Raw genomic sequence first — 25383 nt, 5'->3', positions numbered from 1 at the left:
TTGTCTGGCTTCACTCGGTGGCCATTCCCCACCTATGTGTTGAGTGGTTCAGCCTCACCGATGGAGTGGGCTGTGCAGATCATTTGTGCTGCTGTGCCCTCTCACCAAGTGAGTTTCCATCACCTGAACGTGGTATTCCACTGCTGACAGCTGAATCTGGAACAGAGACTAAGGCCTGCTCAGCACTAGAACGTCCTACTGGCATAGCTACCTCATCTAAGAGTATAAACTGCTGGTATAGACTGTGTTTTATTGGGAGGATTTACCAATATATCTATCCTGGCAAACCCTTCCTAGTGTAGATACGGCCTTGCTGTGATTTATACTGGCAAATATGGGAATAGATTAGAGTTGCATTTAAAATATACTCAGGGAAAAAAAGCAAGTAGCCATCAAAGTAAAGAATTTAAAACCTTTTAGGAAGCATAGATAATTTTACTAAAGTGCCCAGGTGACTTAGGAGCCTAGGACCCTTTTGCAAATGGGGCTTAGGTGCCTAACCTTTGTAAATGTTACCCTGCATCTCTGCTTTATTCTCCATCTGAGTTTAAAATGTTTTTCCTTTCACGTTATAGGATTTTGAATGAAAACTATCAAGCAGCTGTCTTTTAAGGACCAAGAAATAAATTGTGTGTGGTGGATTATGAGGTGTTAGCAGGGTTTCCTGAACCTCTTAACAAAGTAATTAATGTCACAATGCTGCTTTAAGATGGCACTTTATAAATTGAACAGTAATTCACTTTTGAAAGCAGAATGATTAATTAAAACTCACCACCATCTCTTGGTACTGGTATTGATCTCCATTTTTTTAAGTGGGTCTGTTCAGAATTGCAGGCCACCTCCAATCCTCCCTGCTGCCAGACTGCTAACCCAGATGCAGGCAGTTCAGACTAACCTATGGTTTTCGTTGTGTATTTAATGAACTTCACTGAGGGGAAAAATCAGATTGGTCTGATTTACTAATCCTGTGTTTGGGATGTGTCCTACAAAAGAGTCTAATGTAAAAACTAATACACATCTTGAGGCTGATCCTGCTTCTGTTGTCTCAGTGGGAGCAGGAGCTGTCACTATATATGTGGATTTTGCTTTCTAATGGAGGATAGGAAGAGTGAAACAGTGAAGCCATTACTCACATACTAAGGACACCAAGGAAAAAGCACTGTTAGTTGGTATTAGGAGCCTCTGATTTGAGGGTTTGTCTGGAAATCTGCTGCTTGTCTCTAATTTCTGGTAGAGCATGAAATGTAGAAGTTATCTGTCACAAAAACATCCATTCCTTGCTTAAGCCTGCATATAGTTTAAAATGCGAGGTGTGCGTAATGTGTGGGTATCACACTGCTTCTAACCAATTGACAAATTGCTCCTTAGAGACTCTGGAGAAGAAGGGTCTTACTGCAAACACAGGACATGGTCATGAACCTCAGCCAGTTCTTTGAGGAAGTTCGGCTGAATATTTGACACCAGATGAGTATCATGTGGATTTGTTTCATAACACACAATTTATGCAACTCTACTTAAAATACTCCCTGGTCCTGCGGGTATGCTGAGGTGCCAGATTCACTCCGTTATTTGTGGAAATAGTCCCTTAAGAATGACTGTACTTCTGCGAACAGCACACAATTGCAGGGCTGACAAGTGTTCTAGTTACACAGGAGAGATAAGGTGGGGGAGGTAATATCTTTTATTGGACCAACTTCTGTTGGTGAGAGAGACAAGCTTTCGAGCCAGGCAGAGCTCTTCTTGAAAGCTCAACTCTGTCTCACCAACAGTGGTTGGTCCAATAAAAGACATTCCCTCACCCACCTCGTCTCTCTCTCTCATATCCTGGGATTGACCCAGCTACAGCTACGCTAGTTACACGTGGGCGGTTTCTAGTTAGACGTGGGCAGTATTGATCACTGATGTACAAATACACCAGTACCCAAAATGTGAAGATGCTACTACATATCCAAGTGTTGTAAGAGTCTAGGGACCTGCAACTCCTATTCACTTGGCACCTTTCAAGATTTGGCTTACAGATGGAAAAGTGTGTCATAGACCAAATAGCAGCCTGCCCATACCGCTGATTACGATATTTGAATATTTCCAAATAGTGGTGGTTGAAAATGGTCAGTGTATTTTGGAAAAAGTCTGAAAAATGTACCCCGCTCCCTTTTTTTTTTTTTTTACAAAAATCACACCCCATTTTAATTTGCCTTTTTACACTCATCCTTTTTTTTCAGTGGCCAGAAGGAAAAAGGAGAAGAAAAGGAAATAGAATGTCCAAAGGGGGAAAGAGAGGAAAATTTGAAAAACCCTTCCATTGCTATCATGTGGGCCAATGTCTGAAAACATATGTAGCCACATGCGTGTGTACATATATCTCATATTGTATATTCACTTTCCATCAGGAAAGGCACCCCATAATATCATTCTGAGGCTTCCTAGCTGAGGCCATGATCCAAAACCCATAGAAGCTGATGGAAAGTCTTCCTTGGACTTCAGTCAGCTTTTCTGCCACCTGCATCTGCAGTATGTTTTGATTAAAAATAAATATCAGTGCAACACATCCAATCACATGGGATACTGGGATGGATTTTCAGGCACTGTGCTCTATTTAGGCAAATGCAAATAATTCTGGGTATAGTTGTGGGCCTGCAGTTTTGATCACTCACATACCTAATTCTGATTTGTCAGCTCAACTAGACTTTGTCAACACTTAAAGTTGTGCCACTTTACTCTGGCAGTTTTTGCCACTTTTACTATATCAGCATGTTTAGACACAGTTATGTTGGTATAAAAATGCTTGTTCTGCTACAGTTTTATTCCAGTTTGGCAAAGTGAAATAAGCTATACTGGTATAATTGCATCTCCACTAGGGCTTATACTGGTATCGCTATGTTCACCCCTCTTCCTCCTCCTCCCCAAAATTGCACCCCTAACTAACATAGCTATGCCAGTAAAACTTTTGCATGTAGACGTAAGGCCTGATTCTGTGAGGTGCTAAGTGCATTTCTAATAGTTTCATGCAACATTAAAGCTGAGAAATCAAGTCCTCAAAAATCTGGTAATTCCCAAAGGTAAGGCTCTTATTACAAGCATTAACTCAGCCATGTATTTATGGTGTTTTTACGGTAACTTAAAAAAGCACGCAAGAACAAATTGCAACTTCTTGTGTTGCAAACTGAAGCTCTCAGTGGTGATTTTTTGCCGCAGCGATCTGAGTCATGAGATGTATTCCGTTCTCTTTTTCTTAGAGATAAACAAGTGAATTATAACAGCAACAAAACCCCTTATTGTAGGATGCTAGGTCAGGGCAGAGCGTCCTGGACAAAGGACAAATTTTCCTTTGTCCAGGGTCTTGTTTTAATAGAGGAAAGCTAATTGATGATGCAGATCACATAGTGATTCTTATGAAAGTCAATGGTACCAAACACGTGTTGAAGAAAACACTGCATGCCACAAGCCCTAGTGCTATAGATAGTAAATTATAATAACTTTATGAGAGATTATTAGGTTATGTACAGAAATACAATTATACAAATGACATTTATTTGCAGGTTTTTTGAAGTACAAACTATATCCTTTATGGTTTGATCTGCAGTGGGTATATGGATTATAGATACGGGTACATAAGAAATTTTAGATTTGTATAGTATCTAAGTACTTTATAACTATCCTCTTATCACCTGAGTAGCCCTTACATGAGTTTGTTCATGAATATGTGGGACCAGGGATGTATGCAGGGTTCATTTCCCTCCGCCAATTGAAGTGCAGCCAGTTCTGGTGTGGGAAGAATCAGCTGTTTAACAATGCACAGCATCTCTACACAACAGTTTAGGACAGGAAGTGAAGCCAAATGTGGTGATATGTTATTTACATTAAGCTTTCAGGAAAAGAAACACATACAAAAAGGAGGCTATAAAACTGTTACTGAAAAGCAAGATTAGTACCAACTTCATGTGTTAACAAAACAGAGCATTATAAATAAGCTTTTAACTCATGTAGTTAAGGCTCATATACTAAGTTTCAGAGGTCCCAGGTTTGAACCCAATGGCTGACGACTGTGATTTGACAGCATTACAAAGATGCAGTGTAAATATTTGAAACTGCAGGGGGAACGCTATCCTACCTGGAATATGGCCTGACAGTGAGGCTAAAACCTTGACTTCTGTGCACAGTGCAAGGGAATCTGTGTTGACCATAAGTGGTCTATATCACGATTTCACAGTGTGTCTCCTCCAGGAGACATTACCTCCTACAACCCAGTTCCTCCACAGCTAACTACATGGCAGGATGTTGATCGAGTACTGATTCAAGAAGGGAGCAGCCTGCTCCGTCAAGGACACCAGTGCCTGCAGCACCTGAAGTTTATCCAGAAAGGTTTCCATCCAGCAAAGCACTTAAGCACATGCATAACTCCAAGCATATGGATAGACCTATCAACGCCAATAGAATGTTGAAGTCACTGTTGTGATACTATTCATGTGTTTACGTGTTTTGCTATTTCAGGGCTCAAGTGCTGACAAAACTCAATCTTGCTTAGCCTGTGATATCTAACTGTACGTGGAATAGCTACTAAGTCACTTTGAGCCAATATCTGAGAGGGAATGACTAGGATGTATGTGCATACCACGTTGTTCCATCCACTAGGCAGACCACAGAGTAGTGGTTCTCAACCTGTTTACTATTGTGGTCCTCATATGCAGCTCTCTGTGTTATGTGGGCCGTATCAACACAACATATATATATACTACCAGTATGGCCCTGAGGATGTCACATGGGTCACAGCTATTTCTCTGTTTTCTGCCTGCAAATCAGACCCAGAGCAGATCTCTCAATCCAGTCAGTTACAAGGTTCTTGAAACTCAAAAGTTAGCACCAGTTTGAGTAAATATATTTGAGCAACTACCTCGGAATATTCAAAATTATATTTCAGCATACATGAATTTTAAGAACTAAACCTGTAAAATTACAAAATGTGCATACTCATATTTAAAAGTTGGCATTTTACAAATCGTTTGTGAAAAGTAAAGTGACTTGGCGCAAAGTTGCATATATTTTGTTTCCAAGAAATGTCACGAAATAATATTTGCTATTTTTGCATGACCCCATTTAATGTGCATTTTAGTGTATCTAACTGGACTTGCTAGGTTTTATAAAATAAATTTTAAATAAAACCCTACAAAAATAAAACATTCCATTATATACACACTTCTCTCCTTGGAGAGACGGGGAGAAAGAGAGTTTGTCACGTAATGTGCTACAGGAATGTGCTCTCATACCACGTTAATGAGGATGGTGGAAGAATCTATACAGAGTAGAATAGAACTATACCTTGCCCAGCACTGTGGTATCTGAGCCCCTGAGTTTAAATAAGGAAAAAATGACAACTCTAAAGAACAATTTCCCTTTATGCTAGCACTGTGAGATTGCAGCCATGAGTAAAGGTTTTTCAGATATTCTCCCCAAAAGAGAAATTCCTTTCATGGATGTTCTGCTGATCATGCAGTAGCCATCGCTGCCACATGCATGTTTGAATTGTCAATTCTGTCTTGTATTCAGTGTATATGCTAGGAAGAACATTACCTTACCTGAGCCTTGAGTGACTATGGAAAAGGGCCATAAAGCTGTAAGGCACAAAGCTGCAATAGATTTCAGTAGCTGTAATTGGAAGAACCAGCTGGCAGCAAAGCCTGATCCAGCCCCATTGGAGTCAGTGGCAGAACTCCTATCAATTTAAATGGGAGCAGGATCCTGGTCTTTTCTGTGTGTGGAAAGGAAACGGAAAGGGTGATAGTTTGGCTACTGCCCTTTTCCCATTGTTTTGCTAAGGTCAAGTGAAGGAAAAGGAACAGAGAAATATCATAGTGACATAGGACTGGAGGGGACCCCCTGAGTAATTGAGGCCAGTCCCCTGCTTTCACAGGCAACCCCTATCACATAATTTATCAAGCTTCATTTTTAAAACTGATTAGGTGGTTTGCCCCTAACACTCCTATTGGGAGCTGTTCCAGGACCTCACTCCTCTGATGATTAGAAACCTACTAATTTCCTGAATTTATTCATAGCTGGTTTATACCTATTTGTTCTTGTGCCAACATAGTCCTTTAGCTTAAATAGCTCTTCTCTCTCCCTGGTGTTTACCGTTCTGCTGTATATGCAGAGAGCAATCAAATCCTCTGTCTGCCTTAGTTTTGCAAGGCTAAATAAGCCAAGCTCTGTTAGTCTCCTTTCATAAGATGAGCTCGCCATTCCCCTGATCATCCTAGTAGCTCTTCTCTAAATCTGTTCTACTGTGAATTCAGACTGGAGCCTTGGCTAGTAGAAAATAATATAGATCAGCTCCATACTTGAGTAGTGATTTGTGTCTTATTACTGGCTCAATTTGGACTTTGAGTCATAGCCTAAATAAAACAGCAAATCACCTTCATGTGCCAACCCCTGCCAAGGGCATTGTGTTGGAGGACCAGAACAAAGGTCACTGAAGTGGCTGAGAACTTGTGCAAACTATCTGTGGGACAGAATGCGGTTTTTCCCCCCTCCCCCGATGCCACGTTCTCACTAGAAAATGGTTGCCTGGGTTCAGTGCTTTGCTGATGCCTTTTCACTGCCTTAAAGTTATGTCAAGAGGGAAGATGATCTTTCATTTTCTTCTGGTGCTTGTCCTTGTCCTTAGAAGTTCCTCTGAAGTCCAATATTCTTCATGTAAAAATAAGGGGAAAGGTATTCATTTACATTTTATGTCTAACTTGGGGAGGCATTTAATTAAAACTACACAAAAAAATTAAGCCTTTCGGGGCCTGATTTCTGGTCTCGTTTACATCTCTGAATTATAAGGAGTAATTCCACTTAAGTCGATGGAGTTACACATGAATAAAACTGTTGAGAGCAGAATCAGGGCTTATTGCCCCAAATTGGCTTTTCATCCTCTGCTCCCACTTTAAGTGCAGGGCACAATTAGAGCAGGAAAAGCACAGAGAGACAGAGAAGATATTTTTTAACATCAAAACAGCGTGTTAGCCTAATACTTACCCAGAACAGAGAACCACAGGGGGCTCTGGCTTTTCCCATTTTGTGACCACATTTCATTTTGCAATAGTCTGAGCCTCCACTTGTTTGGATGGAGAGGAAGAATCCTGGGGACTCAGCTCTATGGAAGCCCTTTATTGAGGTACATAGAGGATATTCTGCTTGGATACTGCATATTATCAGCACGTGTGTAATTCTGATAAGTGTCAAAGACACCAGTATTTCCTGAAGCATGATCTCCTAGGCTGCTGTTAGGGCTGCACTGCTCTTGAGATATTATATCGGGGTGCTGAGAGTCATTGCACCAAACTGTAAAACGTGTATATAATGGAAACCACTTCAAGCCAGGGGGTGCTGGAGCACCTCTAGTTCCAGCACCTATGCATTACACTGAGCAGCATCAGGAAGCTTCCACAAAATTGCACCACAATGGCCTTGGGTCATTTCAGCACACCATCATACACAGTAGCCTTAAAGTATCTGGCATTTTTAGCATCTCTTTGTATCAGCTCGATAGTGTGTGGAAGCAGAGTTCTTGGACGTTTTTAGTAGTTTGAATGAAACTTCATCTCTTGTGTAAGAAAGAACAGCCATCAAGCCAGATTCTGGCCTCGGGGGGTATGAATCTTGAGTTGCTTTGTTGACTTCAGTGCAGCTCTCTGATGCAGATTCTGTTTAATGCACGTTGAAGACCACCTGATCCAAACCCCACTGAAGATAATGGAAAAACTCCTATTAACTTTAATAGGCTTTGGCGCAAGCCTTAAGATCAGAGCCCTGCATATGTCTTGTAGCTAGGCCCTAATAATACGGTCAAGGCAAAAATATACCATGAATCCAAGCATCTCTGAATTTTGTGGGGTTGTAAATTTAGACCTAGATTCAAAATTTGCAGCATGAGTCCTAGATACATTACTCTCTTACTCAGCTACTGAATCTACTGCCTGCACTGGTTTGAATAATGTCTGCTTGCACTACTGAGCAAACCAAGTTTTACTTTTATTAGCACTTCAGGGCAATATAGCTATGGTGAGCTGAATTCTGTTCTCTCTACCACAATAGCAACAAAATAATCAGCAAAGTTCCAATGACAGCATCTTCATTACCGATGCTACTTTTGAGAGGCAGAAAAAACCCAGGTTGAGCATGCTGTGCAGGCAGTTGGAAAAAATCATCTTTTGACTTGTAAACTGAGCAGCAGATCTGATATGGAGTCACTGGAAGAAAATAAATACGGCATACCATCGTGTCAGTTTTACTGAATCACTTTTCAGAGCCTACATAAGCTTTAAAACAAAAAACAAGCAATGAATTATTTGGTTTTCCTCAGAGCGGCAGTGAGCTGAAAGTAGAAGCAGGCCCCAGCCCACAATCCCCAGGAGGTATATAAATGATTGATGGTAAAAGCTTAGATCATCTACTTTAGTAGTGACTGAAGGATAATGTCCCCGCATGTGTCTGGAATGCAGTGGGAGAGGGGTCTGAGGGAGAACACCCTGTGACATGCTTCTGAATGTATTCTCTAGATTCTCTTCCTCAGGAGTTGAGGTGGAGGTAGGAGCATAGGTGAAGAGAGACCCTAGTCTATGCTTTCCCTCTGCCACCTTTGGACATTTCTTCACCAAAGAGCTTTCAGATCCATTTTGCTCCCTCTCTGTTTGCTTTACTTTACTTTTTAAATTATAGATATTTGGCACAAAACTCAGCCATTTAGTCTTGTCCATTTTTACTGACCACTTTGCTTTATTGAGAGAATGAGAAGAGGAAGTATGTGGATGTTGAAATTGTTAGGTTCTTTGTTGTGAGTAGGAAAGTGATTGTTCTGACCTGATGTGTCTAACTCGTGGATGTAAGTTTGTTTCTGCTGCTATGGGAGTCTTCCTCATCCTTCTCTTTTGACAATTTTTTTCAACGTTGGTCATAAATTTCCACTTTTTTCTCCTCACCCCCAAACCGTCTTCACTTTGTTTTGAAGCTGACCTCCACCGGTAGGGCTTTGTAAATTGCAGGAAAGGATCATTTAAAAAAGCATGCTCTTGACAGAAATACAGCAGTGTGGAGCTTGCACAAGGAGTTATTTGAAAAATCAAACCTGGATATTTTAGAGATGGTGGACCACATCCTTGGCTGATGTGAATTGGCATAAGTCCATCAACTTCAATGGAGCCATGTCTGTTATATAGACCAGCTGAAGATCTAGCCCATCATTCAAAAACAAAAAGGGGGGGGGGAAGGGGGAATTCCCTGGGATGTGCCATTATGATAATGACACTCAGCCTGTATATATAATGCTCTTGCTTACACATTAACATTCCTGCCTCTGTGAGGTAGGTAAGTAAGTAAACTAGCTCAATGTTGCAAATGAGGAAATTTGCCTAGGAGGTTAAGAAACTTGCTTAGAGCCAACAAGAGATTTAGGAGCAGAGCTGGGATTTAACCTTCAAGAATTCCTCATTTTGCTCAGGCTACTAGGCAGACATCCTGTCAATGACAGCACACTTGCATACTTGGTAGCATCACATGGCATTAATTTGAAACAGTTGTCCAGCTAATTGCATGGCAAATTCTGGATTCAAGGCATATTTATTACAAAGGTCAACAACCCCCTTTTATCCAGTGAAATGCATATTTCTTATGGTGCATAAAAATCAGTACACTTCAATGACTGCGGTGAGTGAATGCCTTCTGGGAGAGGGCCTGTGTTAAGTGAGTGGATACTAGCTTCTTGTGAGGCTTGGGATCATGTTTTAATCATTAATCTTGATCTATGCAATTTGATCCAGAAAGCAAATATTTAAGACAGAAAAATGTCATTTAAACAATGAGCACTATTATTAATAATGATGACGATAAAGCTATTTACTGCAGCAGGGTGTTTAGTGTTACCATGATATTTGCAGATTCCCTATTGTTGGAATATGAGATCAGGCAAATAAGTTGGTAAATTTATACTGCATTTGGCACATAAATGTCCAGTTTTAATAACGTGCATGGTTCTCTGTAAGGGGAGTAGAAGGAGAGGGAACTAACCGACATAGTACCTTTATTAATGTCTCTGACGCTAACCCTGGGGAAAACAGAATAGGTGGAATTGGAGCTTATAAGGATGGGTTCAATACATACTGACACTTGAAATGTAGCCGACATTCCTCCATAGAGTTCAGAGATAAAATTGGCTCATACGTTACAAGGTACCAGACTGGATTTTACAGAAGAACGTAGCATAGCTTATAAAATACAGTTTGTCAGTACATATGGATTAATGTACCAGACGGCCAGTGTCATCCACTCAAGAGGAAAACATTTATACTTTAGTGGGAAAGAAGGAAGCAGAAGGAAAACTCATGGAATCACACAGAAATTCTGGTTTGGTGGTGAAGTTTTCTTGGTCTCTTACATATTTCTTCATTCTTAACCCTCTGTGGCAAAGAGGCCCATTTGCTGGTTCATTTCTCTTGTCAGGCCTAACACACTGTTGTCATAATCGGTATCTAAAAAGTGTTGTGTAAGATATAATTGGAAAACTAATAACTTACTGATCTTTAGTATTCTTGTGTGATGTATGTATGGGACGGGTACAAAGGAAATTGTCTCATGATATTAGTATGATTGTGGCTTGGTTTTTAGGGAGTTTTTGCTGAACTCCCATAATTTAACACAGAAAATGAAGAAAAGGCAAATTAATTTTTTTTATCACTTACAAGAAATGAGGCTGCAATAAAGCAGAGGTGCTGGGTTGAAATTTGGAGCTCAGAATATTTATATTGTGCCATACAATGGTACGTTGGCTTGCAATGAGTGACCGATAAGGCCATTTCAGCTTTTGGTGACCATTGTTTGAGTCCTTACCTTGCAATAATGATACTTTGATGCATGTTTTTCTCTAGGCAAAGGAGACGTTTTTGGCGATGTGTTCTGGAAAGAAGCTACCCTTGCTCAGTCCTGTGCTAATGTAAGAGCCTTGACTTACTGTGACCTTCATGTGATTAAAAGGGAAGCCTTACAGAAAGTGCTGGAATTCTATACAGCCTTTTCTCACTCCTTCTCCAGGAATCTCATCTTAACCTACAACTTGAGAAAAAGGGTAAGGAGCTTCATTTTTAACATACGGAGTCTACAGATAATCACTTCTAAAGACTGTCCCTGGAGCTGGTTTGAATTTTGCCATTTCTCTTGCTCTTTCATAAAGGTGTAGGTTGATCAGTGACGTTGCTAGAGTCAAAAAGTCACATCTATAGGTGCATAATCAGATGTGGGTATGTCAAAAGTCTCCTTTATTTTAATTTATAAGAAGTAATCTCAGAAAAATACTTGTAAGTTGCCATGCTGTTGTGATCAGTTGCTCATTGTTTTTGCACTGTTGATAAATGACATTCTCTGATTTCTGCTGCTTTAGTGTGGCAGCACAATTAAAAAAGAAGGGGGCATTATTTAATCAGTTATGAGAGACTGAGGAAAAGGCATGAAATCTGATGTATGGAAGAAAAACCTTTGCAAGTTTGTAATTCTGCAGTTGCAATAGCAATATAATATAAGCATGAACGATTTTATCAGGAGTTGTTTCTTCTAGCTACAAATACATTTTGGAAGTACTTTGCTGACTTAATTGATTTGTTTGTTCTCTCCTTCTCCCCTGCCCCCCCATTCAGGTTTTTTTTCCCCAATTCTTCTTGTTTTAAATCCAAGACATACTGTGTCAGGTGCAAATTATAAAAATGAATATACCATTTTTAATTCCCTATGTAATCTGAACAAAGAGTCTGGTGGCACCTTAAAGACTAACAGATTTATTTAGGCATAAGCTTTCATGGGTAAAAAAACCACCTCCGAAGAAGTAGTTTGGATAAGTGGTTTTTTACCCACGAAAGCATATACCCAAATAAATTTTAGTCTTTAAGGTGCCACCGGACTCCTTGTTGTTTTTGTAGATACAGACTAACATGCCTACCCCCTGATACTTGACTGTATGTAATCTCAGTGAACCACTGCTGTGGAATTTTATTAAAATGGTAGTACATATCGTTCAATTAATATGATTCCATGATGCGGTGTAGAAGAGAGAAGAATATGAAATTGTGAATAATTGGAGTACACTGGAGCTATTTTTTAAAAGCATATTTTAATAGAAAGTAGTACATAATCACCTAACATGTATTTTTGGTAGACTTTTTTGTTCCGAAGAAATTCTCCATGGTAACTATCAAGTGCCACAAAACTTCTAGCTAATTATAGCTGAATACACAGCAAAACTCTTTTTCAGCCTTTTTGTAAAATGATGACAGTGTGAAAGTAGAGTTTAACCCCAGCTGGCTAATTCTTGGCACTCTGGATCTACTCGAGGCATGTTGAAATTTATAATACTTCACACATCAATAACTCATTCCATCCATTTGCACCCTTTACAAATATCAATTAATTTCAGTCCCCAGTATCCTATAAGGTAGGCAAGTATTATCCCCATTTTTGACACAAAATCAAAGCAACAATGACAAATTATCGTTACAAAATTAACAAGCCAACTCCTGGAGATGTAAATTCTATTTGTTTTTCAGGGAATCCTTACCTTACAGGATGAATTCCACTGAATGGTACTGAGTTTCTGTCACAGACATTTGCTTCCTATAGGACAAGGGGAAATGCAAGGCTACAAGATTGTTAACTAACATCTGTTCTTATATGGTTGCAGTTAAGATCATCTGGATATTGGTCCTTAAATGTTGTGGCTTTAATAAAACCCTCTCAATATAGAGATCCTCTGAAGAGTCAAAACTCTTGACTCTGTGGGATGAAATAGCCATAGTTATGGTTGTTTAAAAATATTGTGGTGAAGGGTAAGAGATTGTGTTAGAACTTTTACATCAGCAATTTGAGAATCAGATGTCTGGTCCAAAGCTGTGGGTCCTTCCACTGACTGTAATGGGCTTGGATTATGCTCCGGATTCCCAGGCCTGTGTTACAAGACCATCTTTAACCACAAAACATCCTTCCTTCCCTATCAGGTTCTTCTATGATGCATTTATTACAGAAATGCATTCTGTGATAGCAATTTCCATCAAATTACAGAGCTAATTGGATTTTAATTGGGTTGCAGTCAGTGGAAAAACTATGCTGATTGATAGTGGAAGTAAGATTCAACTGATTCTAGGTTAGCAGGCTGTATTCTTATTTATTTAGTTAGTTTTTTACTTGAAAGAAAGCTGATTGCAATCAGAGGAGCAATCATAAATAACACAAAGAATACACATTTCTGGGGGTTTATTGAAGGGATGATATTTTACAGTGCTCATGCATCAGACCCATCAGAAAGTGACTTTTCAGAAATTGGAATTTTAAACATTTGTTTTCATACATAATCCATGAATTACTGTGATGTCATCACCATTTAAATACCCGTGTCCAATTTATATAGGAAATTCACATTAGGTTGTGACTTTCTAACATTTCGCTGTATTTTTTTTCTGAAAAGAAATCACAGCCAGAAAACAGAATCTTATGTGAATTATCCTTGTGATAACCTTCAAAATATAACTATTATAATAGTACTTTCCGCTCCACTTGCACCTTTCATCAGGGAATGTCAAAGTGCTTAACTGGGTGAATGGTAGCTACTGTACGTGCCCTCTAAATATATTTGTATATTATGAAAGTTCTTGGCAATTAAACAGCAATTTTTGATTGTCAAAAAAAGACACCATTTCCCCACTAGGGGTCTCCACCTCTGGGGTACAGATTCCTTGTTAATAGGAAGCTAGGAAAGTGATCTCCAGAAAGGTCTGCAAGCCCTGTAAGAGTCTGTCTGGAATAGAGCTGTCAGTCGGGAGGGCAAGGAACCTGCTCTTCTTGTGACCATGACCTTCCAGAAGCTCTAGTGTGTCATTGCAGACAGTTACTCATATCATGCAGCAAGAGCACTGGGGCCCAGAGTTGTTTCACTGAGTCCCAAATACAGTTGCATTTGTATCCTGGTGGAAAAATATGGCAGAATTAAAGCTGCTCAAAGCAACATCAGCTCCCCTTCTGAACCCTCAGAGAGGGGGGTGAGGCAAAGGCACTGGGGACATGGGCTCAGCCAGTGGCAGTACAGCGCCTAAGGGGGCCATGCTAAAAGAGGCGGAAGGTCCATGGGTAAACCTTGGAGGAACCCACAATCTCCAGGGAAGAAGCCTGCCTTTCCCCCATAAATTTTCTGACACTGTTGGTTTCATGCTCCCATTAGGAGTCCAGAACTTTTTCTCTTTAAAGGAACAGTGCAGAGGAAAGTTCATGGGGAGACGCCAGCCACTCTGTCTCCTCCCTCCCCCTCAGGCTTTTTTGTGATAAGGCACTTTCTGGCCCTAGATCTTTAACAACATTTGCTAGCATTCAGTTCTTGGATAGCTGACATTAGGATAGTTGGTTGAATGGTTCCCGTCCTTTCTGTTTTTAAATATTTGCTCTCTGTATATGTGCATGCTTCATACCCAGTATTTATTCCCACTGTATTGGGGCAAGGTATATGGTCTCCTTCCACTCAGATGCAGCCATAAATGGTGTTATACCTTTGTTTATCCTTCATGTGCTAGAGAACTCTCATTCATGTTTTACTAAGCTGGTCTCGTTAGTGCGCCGTGCCTTGAATACGTTACTATGCCATTTAAACATTAGGCATTTTAGCTTGGATGGGAAATTAAACAACTGGTTTTGAATGCAGTAGAACAACACAGTTCACAGGTGGAATGGTTCCGCATTTTAATGTTGCCAAATACACTCATTATAAATGCTTGGAAGGTCTAGACGGGAGGGGTGAGGAGTTTTCCCAATCACAAATTTGTGTCCGAGGTATAGGGAGAAAACAAGAAAGCATAGATTTAGAAAACTAGATGTAGCTACAAATTATACTGAAGAGTTACCAGGCAGAAAAGTATGGTACAGAATACTGTCAGCATATAAGTAGAGCAGGCATGAGCCAGTGCCTTAAAGCTCAGGACTCAGAATGGGAGATCATGTCATAAAAGAATGCAGTGATGGAAAAGACCTAACCATCCATCTCCCTGCCACTGTGGAACTGCTCCCTATTGTACGTTAGTGTTTTGCTCCATTTGGTTTTAATTGTGCCATTTGATTGGGGTTCCCACCGATTCTCTTGGAGAAACTATTCCACAGATTAATCAATCACGCTGCCAGGAAACTTTTCCTGATATTTAGCCTAAATTTCACCTTCTGTCACTTCTAGCTAGAGTGACTACCCGTCTCATGGGACACTGTGGAAGCTGGGTTTGGGTAAGATACTTGAGCTAACAGCCTCTTGGTTTAAATGTGAGGTGGCTTCTCCCCTGTCACAGCCTAAACTTGCCAACCTTCAACTTGCCACAAGATCTGTATGATCTCCCAGGCTGGTTCTTTCTGATGAAGAGAACTGAGTGGATGGAAGGCTGTGATGGGACAATCTTCATTTTATGGGGGAATCTGGAGGGTCCTAACGTTTGTTATTGTATAGTATTTGTTGATGTAATTGATACAGCTGTCCAGATCTTTTCTGGCTCCATTTTAAACAAATAAATCCTCCCCTTTCCACTAAACAAAATTCCTCCTTTCCCACCTTGCTGTTAAAACCCTTCAAATATTTGTATATTATTACGTTCCCTGTCATTTTCCCCTCAGTTGAACTATATATATGTTTACTTCTTCCAATATTTCCTCACAAATAATGTCCTGTGTTGTGCTCCTGGCTCTGTCACAGACTTGGTGTGGCCTTGGGCAAGTCATTTAACTTCTCTGGGCCTCTTTCTCCCCACCTGTAAATGAGTATAGTAATCCCTTTCCAGATCAGAGGTTTGTGTGCAAATCACTCTAAGACCCTTGCTCGAATGTGCGATGGGAAGTATAAGGTAGTATCCACCCACACATACAATAAATAGTCATAGAACTCAATCCGGTGCTACTGCATGCCCTGGGGGTTGGATTTCTTCCATCTCCTCTCCTGAAACTCCACGGATCTTGTTAACTCAAAGCCCAGTCACTCAGGCTGTGTGCTAGAGAGAGGATTTGGTCCAGTCTGAAGTATGAGTGAAACTTGTATGAATAAGCATACAATTATTTTTCAGTACAGATGGAAGCTTTCCTAATTTTGAGTCAAGAATAACTCCTTTGCCTTTCAAAGAAGTCAGCTGAAAGAGCAATTTCCCAAACTTTTTCAGTTCTAAGGCTCTTTTGATGATGATTTTAAAATGTTGTATATTTTTCAGCCTTAGGTCCTAGTTTACATTATAGAGGAGCTGGTTGCAAATTCTAATGATATATTACACAGAGTTTTAATATATACACATATTCGTGCTGTAATGTTAATAAGCTTGTGTTCTGGATCAGTATTAAAGTTGGTTGTATTATGTGGAAGATTCATTTTAACACAAATATTGTCCATAACTGACTATATGAACAGTGCAGGCAGATAATGAAATGTTTATATAAATGATCTGAAATGGTCATTCCTGTACTTTTATGTTTTAATCTGCAGCATCCATTATTGTGTGCAGTATAGATCATGTGTAATGCTAAGCAGTGTTTCCTGTGTTTAGACATTAGTTTAGCACCTGTAGATTTGTCCCCTAGAAATAGTTAGTTGATGCTATGCAGAGGCAGGGGTGGTTTTCCCAAAGGAAAAAGTATTTGAGACAACTGAAATTATTGAAACCTACATACAATGTTAATCATCTGGGAAGCAATAACTGTTTTAATAGATGCAGCTCTTCATCACCAGAAGAAATTGATGGGGGCGGGGGGAACACCAGCTGTTGATGGCCTTCTGAATTATGTTTTTTTTTTAAATTCTATGAATTGTATCTCATCATGGGATGCTTTTATACTGCAAGTGGCATTTAAAAAATCAGCACTTAGCTGCCCCAAAGCATTTGCAGTAGAATATTTCCTGTTCTGTGTTATCATGGGTACCTGAAGCATATGAAATGTTGTTTTTAATGGTACCCCCCTGTGTGTCACTCTGAATTATTTGATACCATCTGGCTGATTTCTGAAAAACGAATTAGGAATGCACATTGTGAGGGCAGGATTTATTCAGTCAGCTATTTCCAAGTTTATTTTAAAACAAGAGAAAGCAGAATATTTGACAATAATTGGGAAAAAAAAGATGCAAGAATAACAGGCAAATCCTGGTCCCACTTAAGTTAAAAACCTCCCTTTTGGTGAGGACTAGGATTCTGTACAAGGTCTATTGAGTTTTGATTAGAACTGGTTGAAATATTTTATACTATTTTTTTTCTTTAAAAACAACTAAAACCAACCAACAAAACAAAAACCATTGTAAAGCCTTTACAAAAATTGCAACAACAACAAAATTGATTTTTTCAAACTTTGAATTGAAAGTGCTTACCAACATTTTCCATTTATCCCCATGCCCAAAAAGTGCTCAGGCAGCAGTTTTGGCTAGATGAAAAATGTCATTTACAAGTTCAATAACATTTTGCAAAACATTTACTATAGGTCCATTTGAACTCTGGGAAATGTTTTCCAGTCACAAGTAAGTGTGAAAAGCAGGTTTTACCTCATTTTCACACTTTTTTTTTAATCTAACCCCACTTTTATTTTTCCCAGTGGAAGAAACACGATGGGCTTGGTTCAGCAACCTTATACTCATGTTGAGTAGGACTTACAGGAGTAATCTGAAATTAGTACTTCACTCATATTAGTACTTCACTCCTCAACACAAGCAAGGGGCCCTATGTGGGTAGCATTCTAAAAATTATTTGAAGAGCCTGGGGCCCTTTCTGTCACCGTTCCAAACATCTTCACCTCTGGTCAGCCCCTTCCCTATTATCCATAAAATAAGCACACAGTGTATTAACATTTTTTTCATGATTGGGTCTCACGGTTGACATCAGAAACTCCAAGAAAACTTCTCCCCACATCATTTCATAACAAATTAGACCATTTGCTGTAAAATGCCCTAAGTACTATCTTTGGGCTAGTCTACACTTACCAGCCGGGTCGACGCAGTGAGTTCGACTTCTCGGAGTTCGAACTATCGCGTCTAATCTGGACGCGATAGTTCGAACTCCGGAAGCGCCGGGGTCGACTTCGGTACTCCACCACTGCAAAAGGCGGTGGTGGAGTCGATCTTGGAGCCGCGGACTTCGATTCCGCGGTGTCTGGACGGGTGAGTAGTTCGAACTAGGGTACTTCGAATTCAGCTACGCTATTCACGTAGCTGAACTTGCGTGCCCTAGTTCGACCCCCGCTCTTAGTGTAGACCTGCCCTTTGTGTTGAAAATGCAGGCTTATGTATCCTTTTAGGAGACATTTTTTTTCTTGATTCTTTTTAAAAAACTTGAAGACAAATTCATTTAATGAGGTAACAGCAGATGTAGCTCTTGTCTTACTAAGGCAATATTTTATGAAGACCAGAAATATATAAATAATCATCATTTCTAATCTCCAAAAACTTCCTCTTTTTTTGGCTACTCAGAAATTTAATAAATCATGGTGTCAGATTCTCTACCATCACATAAGTACAGTCCTTTTGCAAGTAAGATACATGTAATTCATTAATTGCTCTTCAGGGTTTCACTGTCACCCAGCAGTAGCAGATGAGGTATTAGTTATGGTGAGTTATTATCTTGATTAAAGAATGTAAAATCATTGTTGACTTCAATCACACACTTGTTAAAGTAGCTTAGGCTACCAATGACAATATAGGTCATGCTCAAAGAACAGCATTGAAACAGCTGTGAAAGAACAGCAGGGAAATGGGACAGAGTCTAAGCTCCAAAGAACAGTCATTGGCTGTGCTGCTGCTACCTGTGATGTAGTCTAAAGATGTCTTATTAGGCTTTGATTTCCTCTGCCTGCTTCCATTTTAACTCAATCATCAACCAGCAAGTCCTGTGCAACTGCTAGTGGCAGTGAAGGCTGGAGCTAGAAGTTCATTGGTTTACAAGATTTCAGTGAATACCTTCTACCTGGGGGTGAGGGGCGTTCGTTGCATTTAATCCAATGACAAATGCAGTGAAATAAGTGAGAGAAGTAATTGAAAGCTTTTAGTTGCGATGTCATTTGGGAACATTCCTATCCAGTTAACATAAAAGCTTTGTGATGTTCTTTATCAGTAACATTCAAAACTGTAATTTGCTTTTGACAGTCACAACATGATTTGGAAATGACCTTTATGTTTTATTCCTGGACTTTGCCTTACTATAGATTTGCATCCAAGAAGGGTAGTTCAGAAAGCTAGTGAATTCCATGTAATGTTATATTTCAGAAAGAGGAGACAATTTGTCTGGATTTTTCACCATTCCTGTTTATCCTCTTAATATACAAAGACATTAAATGGAGAAATAACCTTGGATATATCATGAGTTAATGTTTTGGTGATTCCAGTAGTTCTGGGACTTTCCTTCTACTAAATTTCCCTTTTTTTTGCTTCCCGAAACTCCTGGACTAATGCTTCTTTCTGACCAGGGTGATCCTCTAGAGACCATCAGTATCACCTTGGAGTTAACCGAGGGGATTGCTTGACAGAATTCTGAAGCCCTTGCCAAATTACCTTTCATAGCTAATTGCAATAACACATGCATTGGCCAGAACTGTATTACCCAGCATTTTGAGATCCCTGAATTTAGCACAGGGGTCAGCAACCTTTCAGAAGTGATGTGCCAAGTCTTCATTTATTCACTCTGATTTAAGGTTTCGCGTGCCAGTAATACATTTTAACATTTTTAGAAGGTCTCTTTCTATAAGCCTATATTATATAACTAAACTATTGTATGTAAAGTAAACAAGGTTTTCAAAATGTTTAAGAAGCGTCATTTAAAATTAAATTAAAATGCTGATCTTACGCTGCCAACCTGCTCAGCTCGCTGCCAGCCTGGGGTTCTGTTCACCTAGGCCGGCAGCAGGCTGAGCAGGGCCTGCGGCGGGACCCCAGACTGGGGCGGGGGGAGGTTTCAGGGGTCAGGGCAGAGGGAGGGGGTTCAGGGCAGAAGGCTGAGGTGGGGGGCAGTTCAGTGATCAGGGCAGAGGGCTGGGGTGTGTGTATTGGGTGTAGGGCAGAAGGCTGTGTGTGTGAGGGGGTCAAGGGTCAGGGCAGAGGGCTGGGTGTGTGGGGGGGGGTCAGGGCAGAGAGATGGGGCTGTGGGGATGCAGGGCAGAAGGCTGGGTGTGCGTGTGTCCCACTATGGTGGGATATTATCATGTGGACTCGTGCAGGAAGTGTTTATAATTGATTAAACTACAAAGATCTATTGTCCCATTGCTGCCTGGGGTAATTGTGATAACTCCTATTCACGTTAATGTTAAAAACTATTTTCCAAATTGTGCTTCCTGCAGCTAGTAGTTCTGTATTTGTAGTGTTTATAGCAACACCTACAGTAAACTGAGAAAATACATGTGATAATATACCGTTACCATTTTAATACAAGTAAAGATTAGTGTCAACACATAGCAGCATCACTAATAAGCATCTGTAAGCAGGTGTGGACAGAAAGAATACACCCTGTATTTAGACCAAACATGTGCCCTTTCTGGGCTTTGGCTTTACTTGGTGCCATAGATAAAAATAAACTTCATTCTAAACTTTCGTTCCTAGCTTGGCTGCCCTAGGATTTCCCTTTAACACCTTCTCCATCCCTGACCCTAGTTCCTTCTGCCTCTTAAAGGGACATTTCAGCTCCTTTTGTGTCCTGGTTGGATATGACAAAATGCATCTGTTACTATGATTCACTAGTAATTACACCACATCTTTAAGTAGGAATCAGACACCTGATGGCAGGATGACCCAAGAGAGGAGCACTGCAATCCTGTGCAGGGCCTTGGCATCTGCTCTTCTGTTACAGATGCATGTCTGACAAAATAATCTAAATGAAAGGCACCCCCTCACATGCCTTTTAATAAAAAGGAATAGTATTAAATATAGCCGGACACCTTATTAATGGTTGGAAGTGTATTCCACGGCTTGTCAGATGACAGATTGTACTTTTGTATTGCCTTAAATGTGAGGAGGGGGAGCACTTTTTAAAAGTTTTCTAACCAACTGAGCAGAAAGGTTAGGATACATTAGAACCATTTTATCCTACAGTTTGTCCTGCAGGGCAAGCTCTCATCTCTCCATTCCCTGCACAGCAAGAAGCAGCTTCATAGGAATGAAAGCGAGGTCAGGAATGTAAGAGGAAGTCACAAAAAGGCTACTTGCTGCACAAACACCAGAAATTCACAACCCTGCCCCATTGGGAAGGTGTGTGCTGTCAGACACTTGTGCCTCATTGTGGAGTGTGTGCACAGGGAGATTCTCTGAACTAAAGGGAAACGCCTCCCAATAGGCGGGCAGATGAACACCTCATCCAGTGGAAAGACAAGCAGAAAAAGACAGGAGCAGAACGGCTGGGTGTCTCCCAATGGAGACATCTGATATCATGAGAGGTAAGAGTTCCCTGGGACAGAATGGCAAATAATTAGTGACTGAGGAAAACCACTCCCATACCAGTTAGGCAAGACCACTAGCAGTAAGGGGAGACCCACCCACCTCTGTCACCAAAGGGGACTTATTCCTCAGCTGTTTACTCAGTCTGAGGGCTGGTCTACACTACGGGGGAAAATCGATCTAAGATACGCAACTTCAGCTACGTGAATAACGTAACTGAAGTTGAAGTATCTTATATCAAATTACCTACCGTCCTCACGGCGCGGGATCGATGTCTGCGGCTCCCCATGTCGACTCTGCTACCGCCGTTCGGGTTGGTGGAGTTCCGGAGTCGACAGGAGCGCGTTCGGGGATCGATATATTGCGTCTAGATGAGACGCGATATATCGATCCCCGAGAAATCGATTGCTACCCGCCGATACGGCAGGTAGTGAAGACGTACCCTGACACCAGGAGGAAACACTCCCCTACTCCATCTCCAAGAGCCCACCTGCCACTCCTGCTGCCAGCAGAGCCCCTCACTGCTGCTGCTTCGAGGAGTGTCCCTGTGGGTGCTCCACTTCAGGTGAATGTACGCCCCTTTGATTGGAGAGTTTCAGCAGCCATGCTTGTATGGGTCGTGCATGCACTATCCCCATCTTGCACCATTGACAGTATCTATGTAGCACGTGCAACCTGACCCCCCTCAGTTCCTTCTCAACTGTCCTCACCCGGAGACGGAGTTCCTAACAGTGCAAAAACAGTTTCTTAGTGCTCAGAATAGTTTATTCTTAGAATTTTTAGTGGATTAGTTAGTTACTTATCCTTCCTTTCCCCGTTTATTTTCTATTTGAAAAAAAAACCAACCCTATATTTTCTACCCGTTAGAATAGTTACTGTTCATCCTTAGGGCTGAACTGCCAGAGCTCCTGCATGCCTGGTTTGCTGGGCTTCAAGTGTTGCCTTTCCATGCAGGAAGCGACCCCCATATTGGATGGGCACTCTCAGTGTGTCTGTTGCTTAGATGAGACACACATACCTCCGAAGGGCTCTCACTGTAGCAACTTCAAGGCTTGAACCAGAAAGGACAGAAATTTGCGTCTCAAACTTATACTCGTGGAGAAGTCTCTACTCCCAGCATCTGATCCCAGCCAGCAGACTCCCTCTGGACAAAGATCTCCAGAGACTTTATCTTCCCCACACAAGAAGGCTCATTCGTCCAAAGACGCTTCAGGGAAAAGAGCATCAACTTATCACTGAAAGTCATAGCAAAAAAGAAGCAGTGTTTGGGTCATTCCGTATCCTCAGTACCGGCTGCACCACGACTGAGTACATAGGAGGCACCGGGATCTACCACACATACCGTGACAACCACTGACCCCAAGTGGGCAGACTCGGAATTGAGAGGCAAACAAATGCCCACCTCCTCCACTACGGCACCAATGGATTCAGATGCAGCACTGAGGTGCTCCCCATAGCCTATGGTGCCACCATCTGTTCCATTAGCACAGAGCGCTCAGAGGTTGGCACCAACGCCTGTATCTGCAGCATTGTCATCAGCATCAACCACTTGGGTGCTGAAACCACTGACATTGCACTATTTCCTACAACACAAGGATCTACTTGTCTAATCGATGCCAGAATCTCCACTTTCTGGTACTGATGTCTCTCCAGGACACATGGTACCAAGCCAACCTGCTTCACCACTTGCTCCTCTGTTTTGTAGTGAAGGGGAAGATATTGAGGAGGGTGCCTTTTCCTCACACCATTCCTCTCCCATTCAACTACTATACCCTTAGGCCCACCTGTACATACTAAATCATTTCACAGGATGGGGACCCAGTCTTGGTATGGCCACCCATGGTTACAATCACCTATGCCCATTCCCACACAGTGGCCTTACTGGGATCCCTGGGCAGCATATGGAGGACAATACCCCAGGCTCCTGAGTTCCTATAGGGAGACAACTAAGTCTCTCCCACCACCCTCAGTGGTGGCACCATCAGAGCCCCCTGAGGAGAGCTTCAAGGAACAGGAGATGGCCCTGGAACAGGAACCTCCAGCCAACATTTTCTTCCACAGATGAGGCTGTAATGCCTCCGCCACCCACAGCTGCTGATGATTTCAAACACTTCCATGAGCTGTTCAAAAGAATCACAGATTCCCTAGAGATTCCTCTAGAGGACGTCCCGGAGTCCCAACATAAACTACTGGCTATTCTACACACCTCATCTGCATCAAAAATAGCACTTCCTATAAATGACGTTCTGAAGGAACCAGACAAAGATGTATGGCAGACTCCAGCGGCAATACCGCCCACCTGTCAGAGAGGGGATAAAAAGTACTACGTCCCCTCAGAGGGGGTGGACATTTTATTTTCTCATCCCACACTGAACTCTTTAGCTGTTGACGCAGTCAGTCAGCATGGTAACAACATCATTTCAGATCCATGCCATACGACAAAGCCTGGAAACGACTAGACCTTTTTGTCCGCAAGGTCTACTCATCAGCCACTCTACAATTCCGGATTGCCAGTTATGCCGCATAGATGGCTAAATGCAACCACTCAAATTATTCTAAATTCACAGACTTTATTGATTACATCCCAGAAGACAAAAGGGACCAATTCAAGACTATGATATAACTTAGGATCATCTTCTAGCTAGAATGGCCTTATGGGTATCCTTAGATGCATCAGACACAGTGGCACACTCCACAGCTACCACTATAGTTATATGCTGAGCGTTATGGCTCCGTCTGTCTGGTTTCCCCAGGGAGGTCCAATCCACAGTGGCAGATCTCCACTTCGATGGACAGAAGCTATTTGCCACAAAGATGGATGAGGTTCTCCATACGCTGAAGGATTCTTGGGCAACCCTTCGCACCTTGGGGATATATGTACCTGCAACCAGAAAGAAACATGGTAAATTCTATCCTTCCCAGTGCACAAGATCCACCCATATGCACAACAACTGAGGCAATACAATACACAACGGCAGAGGCAGAGACACCCAAAGCATCGACCATCTCCACCTCAGTCATCAGCGTCCCAACAATTCTCTGTGAAACAACAATTCTGAGTTTGGTCAAGGGCCCAAATGACATACGAAAGGCCATACTGGGTCAGACCAAAGTCCATCTAGCCCAGTATCCTGTCTTCTGACAGTGGCCAATGCCAGGTGCTTCAGAGGGAAGCATCCTTCTTCCTCTGCACCCGCCATTCATCACTGCTGACTCCATCACCAACCATTCCCTATTTTGGATACCATTTGACCCCTGTCTATTCAGCATGAAAATCCATTGCTATAGACAAATGGATCCTAGAAATAATCCAGATAGGCTACACGATGCCATTCATCTCCTCCTCCCTCCGCGCCCTTCCTCCCTATCCCTCTTCAGAGACCCCTCTTACAAACAATTTCTGTGGTAAGTAGTAAACCACCCCTTACATCTTGGTGCCGTAGAACCAGTACCATCTCAACACAGGAGGAGGGGATTTTATTCCCACTACTTCTTAACCCAGAAAAAAATAAAGGATAGAGGCCTATTCTAGACCTCCGAAAACTCAACAGATTCGTAAGGGTCCAACAGTTCAGAATGGTCACACTAGCAACAAAAATACTAGCACTGGAACAGGGGGGAATTGGTTTTCAGCCCTTGACCTCCAAGATGCATATTTCCATCTAACCATACATCCCGCTCACAGGACATTCCTCAGGTTCATTCTGGGAACAGAACACTACCAATGGAAAGTTCTACCATTCAGTCTCTCAACAGCACCACAAGTCTTCTCCAAAATTCTTGCAGTGGTAGCGGCACACTTCGGCAAGCAGGGGGTAATAATATTTCCCTACCTGGACAATTGACTACTAAAAGCCCCTACCTGGGCAGATGCCCTCGGCATTACTCAAAGGACAATGACCCTCTTTTCACGACTGGGCTTACAACTAAGCATGCAAAAATCAACCCTGATACCCATCCAGAAA

The 25383-nt window shown here is 41.5% G+C and overlaps 1 protein-coding gene across 11 annotated transcripts in view; it reads left to right on the top strand.

Moving 5' to 3' along the window:
• Positions 1–25383, top strand: part of KCNH1 (potassium voltage-gated channel subfamily H member 1) — a 347125-nt gene that overhangs the window by 205533 nt on the left and 116209 nt on the right. For 10 of the 11 annotated variants that reach the window (XM_039531620.1, XM_039531621.1, XM_039531617.1 and 7 more), the window contains one exon: positions 10899–11095. In XM_039531620.1, the coding sequence (XP_039387554.1) occupies positions 10899–11095 (197 nt within the window). Of the gene's footprint in view, positions 1–10898; positions 11096–12563; positions 12759–25383 lie in introns of those variants that run through there. The other variant, XM_039531627.1, reaches the window with a different exon arrangement.

This window comes from Mauremys reevesii, linkage group 3 (assembly GCF_016161935.1).
Source record: "Mauremys reevesii isolate NIE-2019 linkage group 3, ASM1616193v1, whole genome shotgun sequence".
Classification (NCBI taxonomy): domain Eukaryota; kingdom Metazoa; phylum Chordata; order Testudines; family Geoemydidae; genus Mauremys; species Mauremys reevesii.
This window is presented reverse-complemented; position numbering and strand designations above follow the sequence as displayed.